Here is a 7,689-nt window from a genome sequence, read left to right on the forward strand (position 1 = left end):
ATAACATTACAGTGAATACAGAGACAGTAGGCTACATTATTTGGTATTGTTCCCTGAATTAAGAATAAATAATAACTGAAATAGAATAGTGATTATATATAGTCTATATAATCAAATCGTATTTCAAAGGATAAAGGGTGGCCTAATGAATTAGCTTTGCGTCATCCATTAACGCATGGCAAAATGTTCTTGAAACACACACAGACGTAAGCCTAAAAAAATATTTTAACAAATGAATAAAGATTTGATTCACAATTAGTTCAGAAATGCTTTTTTTTTCGACGTGTGAATCGACAAATGGTTTTAATGGCATTATGGACCATTCAACAGAGTTTAATATGTGTCCGTTGCTTCATTATGAGCATCAAAATCATAGGAATTTTGTATGTGGGCGGGTGTAAATAGGAACGAAGATACGGTAACCAATACCAGTGGACCTTGTTAATGTAGCCAATCGCATCACTAACCTCGTCCACAGGAACGGTGCATAACACTTATTTCGCTGTGTCAAGAAAGAACTGCTACATGTTATATTAGAAGAGAACTGTATACTCCTCTGTGTTATTTGTAGATAAAATGTCTTCGTGGGCGAAATCTTCTGGCACTGGCAGGCGACCACAATCGACACCAAATGGAAGGTTAGTGTATTTAGCATCACGAGATACCATGCTAAATACGATAGCTCGACGCTCTGCAAAACAATGGGAAATTAAATACTCTGTCAATGTGATAGGCGCAAACAGTTAAGTCACAAGATAATACAAATGTTTGTCCTTTGTTTTTCCATTAGTCAAACACACCGATCGTTTCGAAGACCAGCGCCTTACCCGACCCGGGAGGACCGAACAGAGGAGCATAAGGATATACTTAAAAGGTGGGAGTAAATACTATGTTTTATTTGAGCAATATTACTAAACTATTCTTCCACTTGAATGAGCAATTTATATTTGTACCTGTTATTGTGTGACACACCTAGCGTTAGAGATAATTGACAGTATCAGTCATCAAATCTTTAAACTTCTCGCATATTATATTCCGGTAGGTATGCATACCTAGTTACACACCTTGAGTTTTGGCATGTTGAATTATTTGCCTACGCAGCCCAATGTGGTAGTGACCGAATATGACATTAGGGCTTTCTTTTCTCCCTTTTTTTTTTTTTAGCTATGAAGAACTAGAACAACAGCACAAGTACAGTAGCAACATGCAGTTTGAAGGATATCAGCGACCACCAAATAGTGAGTACTCACTTAATAGCGAAGTTAAATTGAGTATGAAAATGTATTGGTTTTTGCCAAGTATTGGTTGTTCAAGCTGAGCTCTCCAACAAAGCATTTAGAAGTGATGTTATATTTTTCTACTACTGGAAATTATTATATGCTTTTGAGTATATTTGAGTGTATAGTCAGCTGTCGTTAATTGCATGCAATATATGGTCTTAAGTACAATAAGTCACAGACCCCTGTTGTTGGTAAATTGTAAATTGTCCTGCTGTACATTTCTGGAAACATTTATCTTTACTTGCCTATTGTTTTTATTATTTGGCGGCTAGCAGGCTTCTACTATTTTCTTACGTTGCCATTGTCAATAAAATCCTTTGTCTTCGAAACCTAAACATTTGTCAACTACATTCTGTCCTTCTGCCCACCTTCAGCCAAGACTGAGGGATACAGCCCCACGGACAGACGTAAGGCCTTGTACCAGAGGTTCTACAGACAGGTCCAGGATGAGAAGGAGCCGGCAGATTGTGTGGTGCTCTCCATCACCAATCAGTGCATGTAAGTTGTGAGCTACCAAGTTCTAACAAAACATTGTGGATTATAGGTTGGCCGCCGCCTGTAGGAGCCTTCCTTTTGGATTTTCATTTATCATAGAAAGTACCAGTAGAGACTTAAACTAACGCTACTTCCAGCTAAAATATACAATCTGCGGCTACAAGTCACATGCTCGGCCTGAACATCACCCATCGTACCTAGCTGCAATATGCAGCGTTCTCTGAAATATCCAAAACTGCGTCTACTTGGACAACTTCGACCTTGACTGTCCGATCCTGAAATAGGCATAAGTTGGTCAGAGGACGACATTTCAAAAGACTTAAACAAATAAAGAAATAAACACGCACAATTAATATTTGCCATAAAACTTCTCCAACAAAGTTCGGCCAAATCGCTTTGGGCCTGAATATCTGTCACAACAAGTATTAAGCTAAATGATTTGATTGCAAAAGGGCAGCAGTATCTCATGTGCTCATATTTTCCCACTGTCAATCACTTCAGTGTGAAATCCTATATTATGCTACACGTGAACCTCCTTAAATGGCGCAATTTGTATTGTTCGCTATCTCGGGATATTGGGCAATATCCCATACGTGAGATCTCAAACTCGGGATATTGTTTTCGTAATGGGGAGCACTTGTGACGGTCGTCTCGTCATGCTAATAAAAACAAATAAACCGCTAATAAAAACAAATATATATATAATCCTCGCAAAAAGTGTTATCTTGTTTATTTTTGGAGTGTTCACGTGTAGTATATACTAAAACCATTATTCGCCTCAGGCTCCGTAAATAGTTGGAGCCACTATTCAATTATTCGCCTTCGGCCTATAATTGTTAAATATGCCTCACATTACCCTTTTTTCTCGGGAATTCATTTCTCCAGCAGCTGACCCAAGCTTCATATGAAAAAAGTTAACCACTACATAAATACAGAAGTAATAATTGAGGAAGTTTACATGCAACTATAATGTCCTATGGGGATTTCAGAAGAGATTTGATGAGATTTCCAAACTTCATTGTGCAACCTCAAGTGAACTAAGTGTTAAATAAATTGGTAATAATAAAAAAGTATTATCGACACATCAATAATAAACTATTGCAACAGTTAATGTATTCTTATACAAACACGGATGTTGAAGAGAATATCACACAAAATAGCACAATTCATTCATAAAGGATCTTGTGAATATCATAATATGAAACTGGGCAGACCAGAAGAACAAATATTGCTGCAGAAAATATGCAAAAACATTGTGGACATAACCTATTCTTTAACATTTACCTCCAGTTATTGCCAAGATAATCAGTGCTGCACACATTATCGTGTCATTTTACTAAACAACCTTTGTATGCACGATTATAAAATGTATAATCTTGTTTTGCGAAAAGTTTTTGTATTGTACAAACTGTCAGTAAAACTTTTACCATTTCATACAAAATAAATCTGGATATTAAACACATTACAAAGTAATCATTACTGTGGCCCTGTTGCCACATAAGCCCTATTAAGAAATATATACATTTTACCTATTTTATAAGGTTATTCTAAACTCGAAAATGACGTGTATAATTCACTTCGAAAGTATTGATTACTAGACAGAATAAATTGATATTTTTTTATCTAACCATGATGCTCGGTGTTCAAATTTGGGTATGTATGTATGCATCATGTAAAATATGTGACAAATATTACTTTACAAATATTACTTTACTATTTGTAAATATGTGACAAAACAGTTGGGCCCCCCCCCCTACTGTGGCTTTCAATGCAAATTTTAAATGTATCCATAAAGCATATGAACTCACAACTCGTTCAACGATTAATCCCAAATCACAAGTCGACGGTTTTAACTTGTCATGAGGTTTTCCTGAATCCCTCCGCCCGTGCTCTGTCGTATTACACTGACCTGGGTCATCACCTGTGCCGCTTCACTCACCAGCTATATACATGAAGAGTAAGTTAACAAAGTGTTTTTCTTCCTCCCAAAGGGATTACCCAAAGTCACTAGGCGAGTGTTTGCAGGAGCGTGGCCTGTCAGTGGAAATGCTCTACCTTCAGGCGGAGTCGGGCCTGACCCGGGCTCTGCAGGACATCCGGGCCGACGGCTCCCCGTTATGTATTCTGGTGGAGCACACAAACGTAGCTCTCTCCTCCTGCACTGTAATCATATTCTCAGAGTCCCTCAAAAGTAAGTCCCTAACTCCCCTCCGCCACCAACCCCTCTCCCTCACCCCTTACAAAACAAATAAAATGACCGTGGTAAGGACTCCATACTTGCATCAGCCTCAATTTAGCAAGAAACACATTTAAGACGGCGTCATCAAAAACTGATCTTCATCAAATCCAGATATGGATCTTATTTTTGACATCAACAATGAAGATAAACCCTAGGTTTCCTTGTATACCTGTTAAAAAAATCTCACATGTAATTCAACAAATATTTGTATATCTCTAACCTTCCATTTGCTTCACGTTAAACTGCCAAAGTTTGGTTAACACACCCCATTTAATCAAATGTAGTTCCCAAAAGGTCTCTTAAGTGTTTTGAAAACACTTTATTGCTTCCTAAAACACCACAAGAGGGGTAGGTCATATTTTCATTGTAAATTTGTTTAATTTCGTTTTGAACGACCAAACTAAATAGTCAAACACAAAATAAAGTTGAGGAGGATTGATGATGAAAACGTCTTTTCTCTCCACTCTAAAATGAAAACTTACTTAATACTCTTAATTTTGATGTGCAATTGTAATTTTACAGCATGGACAGGAATGGAGAGATCTCACTCGATTTGATTAAGCACAGCATGTAAGGATTTCCACCTGTAATATAAAAACTTAATCGTAAACGGTTATGATAATAGGTATATAAAAAAATACATCCTAGCTAAATTCCATAGTTCTTCTTTACTATTGGCTCATAAAACTGCAGAAATCAAGCAGGACTTTTGAACTTTTGTATGAAAGGCCTATCAACTAAAAGGTCACAAACCCTGTTTAATCATTACTTAAGATAATACTGCACACTAAAATGCCACAAAAGCACAAATCATTTTTCACAGCACACATTCTTTCAAAGGAGCTCATAGTTACGACAAAACGTACACCCACATATATACTTTGTAATATATTAAGGAAACGATAACAGTTAATTATATTCCTTTAACTAATAATAATAATAATAATAAATGCAATAAAATGAGCATAATCACAAACAATCCCAATTTTCTTTCTCTAAAATGTTCTAAATGTATTAAACCTCTCCTTGAATCCCCGAAAACTGTCCAAAGTAACCGTGCTGATCACCCCCCCCCCCTTCTAGTCCACCGCAACATGCCCAAGGACCAAGCCATGGACTTTGTGGCTGCGGAGTACAACCGGGGCCTCGTCAAAGAGCGGCCCCCGAAGGAGCCGGCGGACATGGCCGCGCAGGCCTCCCAGCTGCTCAGCGACTTCCTGGACCGCCAGAAGGTGGAGCGGCACGCCGTGCCGTCTGACACGCGCCAGCTCCTGCTGCTGCTGGCGGAGGGGGTGCACCTGTACCCCGAGGAGCTGGCCACGGTCTCCCAGTACCTGCGCTCTCGCCAGGACCACATGCAAGGTGGACCGACTGCACCCCCTATTCACCCGGTCACACACATGGGCACACACGATTCGTTTTTTTTTTTTTAATGTTCTTGTTTCCTGTTCAGCTTCCACCACAGATGGGAAGAGGGGCAACATGTTACCCCCCGGTCTGGGGAAACCTCCTCCCCTGCTCCCTACTCCGCCCAGCGCCCCTTTAACCCTGCCCGGGCCTGGGGGGCCCCTGGCTGGTCCCGCTGGCGAGCCGCAGCCCGGCCCTCTGTTGTCCCCATCAGGTCGGACTGTGCTTTATGCACGTGTGTCTATTCATAATTCCTTACCAGTTACATCTGTGACTAGTTATTATTAACAATAATAATCGAAAAATGCAGATTATTAATGCATGACCGCAGTACTCTGTCATAGACGAATGGCGTGACTTTTACAGTCTTTCTCTCTCTCTCCCCAGGCTCCTACCCCAAAACCAAGCCTCCTCCCCTGTTATCACTGCATCGGGCCCCGGGCCCACATGGACCCCCACACGGCCCCCCCCATGGGACTCATCTTGGCCCCGCACCTCCTCGTGGCCCACCATCTTTACACAGTCCCTATAATGGCCCTCGCCCCCATGGGCCCCCACACAACCATGTTCCACAATACTACCAGGGCCCCCGTGGCAGTCCTCATGGGGCCAGAGGGGGCCCCCCCTCCCTGAAGAGCCTTCGCCCCCACACCCCACTTATGCCTGTACCAGGTTATTGATGTAAAAATACTCATACATTTTTTATGAGATCATTTAATCTTATCTGCTATGTTCAAAAGTTACATGTAACTTTAATATATTACAAATATAATTATCGTACATTATTAATTTATCCTTACTTTTTAAACATTAACAGTGAGAACACTGAGAACACACAATTCTTACCTTTGTCATCTAACCCCTGTCTTCTTTTTCCCCTTTTCTTTTTTTTATCTGCTCAGGTGGACCGAATATAAGACCCAGTGGGCCCAGGCGCTGAAATAGGCTCATGCCCTCCAAGAATAGTGTTTCATCATTTCAAATTTCTGTAGAACTAAATACTGTCCTCTAGTGGAATGAACTATCCATCCCTAGTTGCCAGAAGACCAGTGAAACGAATGCAAATGGACATGGTTGTATTTAAAGTTGAACTTGTTCGATGTTATCCAATGTTCATCGTTTTGCTTGCAAACTGTAATCCTGTTGAAGGACACAAAACTAAGGTTATGATGGGTTCACATCACAAAGTTCTCAGTAGGCTGAAATATTGTATATAGAATTCCTTTTTACTTCATGACACAAAAGTTATCTCACAATCACTAAGCATTAATCATATTCCCAGTACCATGGGTGAGGGATGGGTATCCTGAAAAGAGGGAAGCATTTTATTTATGAATTTAAGAGTCAGTTATTTCAATGACCACTTGGATATTTGAATATATTAATTTTACTGGTACACAATTGATGTGCCTATTGTGTTATTTTTTTTCTTTGCCAGATAAGTAGTTCAGAGCCTTTTACTGGTTCTACTGATAATGCTGAGTGTGTATTTGTCATCATGAGTTCACCCGCACTAACGGGTCACTCATTGGTAGCGTAGCTGTTCATGCTTCCATGAACAGCTCCGTTACACGAACAGCATTGCTGCACTTCCTAAAACCACTCTCCTTCTGTCTCCCATTTGCCTTGTTCACATACCAGCAAGGGGATGTTTCACTGTGAAAATAATACAGAAGGAATCGTATTCTCTTTTGTTTTTTTATTAATTCACTGACCTGTTAAATGCTGTTGCTTTTATACATTTTCATAAAGAACATCTTTTGAGTTTTTTGTTTTCATTGTAAGAGCATAAGTGTTTTTCATTATCTGGTTGATGGAATCCACCTTGGTTGTAAATTCTGTACAGAAATAAAGTGGTCTCAGGATTTTGTTTTGCCTGAATTATCAGTTAAGATGCCCCTCTTATCTTACAAAATTGGTTATCAAGGCAGATGTTAGCCCTGACGGGCCCAGCCGTATGCTCATGTCTGTCTTCGTTAAAGGCACGCCATACACAGTATTGTGTTAATTAGACGTATTCTCATAGATCAAGCACTTGCCTGCACTTTTTTTGCACTTTTGAGAGAGATTTCAGTTAAACCGACTGTCTTCTCTTGTGATTAACCACATATTTTAATGAAATATTTATAGACGAATAAAATTGGAGAAAAAAAAAATTGTGTGCTCGCTAGATGGCGACAGAGACCCGCCTGTCCTAACACGGTAGCAGAACGCCAGGCAAGAGCTAAGTGGCGCGTGCATGTCCATTCTGAAGATAAAGTAACTGTC

General features: G+C 39.9%; 1 protein-coding gene across 1 annotated transcript; it reads left to right on the top strand.

Annotated features, from left to right (window-relative positions):
- Positions 1-442: 442 nt before the first annotated feature.
- Positions 443-7,454, top strand: si:ch211-216l23.2 (uncharacterized protein LOC565061 homolog). The gene is made up of 9 exons (XM_056599319.1): positions 443-638; positions 791-874; positions 1,165-1,238; positions 1,655-1,778; positions 3,767-3,966; positions 5,098-5,376; positions 5,468-5,635; positions 5,809-6,093; positions 6,324-7,454. Exons 1-9 carry the CDS (start codon positions 577-579, stop codon positions 6,359-6,361), a joined length of 1,314 nt encoding a protein of 437 aa, XP_056455294.1. The 5' UTR covers positions 443-576; the 3' UTR covers positions 6,362-7,454.
- Positions 7,455-7,689: the final 235 nt, after the last annotated feature.

The sequence above is a fragment of the Gadus chalcogrammus genome, chromosome 9 (genome assembly GCF_026213295.1).
Source record: "Gadus chalcogrammus isolate NIFS_2021 chromosome 9, NIFS_Gcha_1.0, whole genome shotgun sequence".
NCBI classification, from domain to species: Eukaryota; Metazoa; Chordata; class Actinopteri; order Gadiformes; family Gadidae; genus Gadus; species Gadus chalcogrammus.

Excerpts from the sequence above, each read along its gene's own strand:
- si:ch211-216l23.2 (XM_056599319.1), top strand. The coding sequence starts at position 577 with ATGTCTTCGTGGGCGAAATCTTCTGGCACTGGCAGGCGACCACAATCG. Across the intron at positions 875-1,164 it reads CATAAGGATATACTTAAAAG|CTATGAAGAACTAGAACAAC; the intron begins GTGGGAGTAAAT and ends TTTTTTTTTTAG. Across the intron at positions 6,094-6,323 it reads CCCACTTATGCCTGTACCAG|GTGGACCGAATATAAGACCC; the intron begins GTTATTGATGTA and ends TTATCTGCTCAG.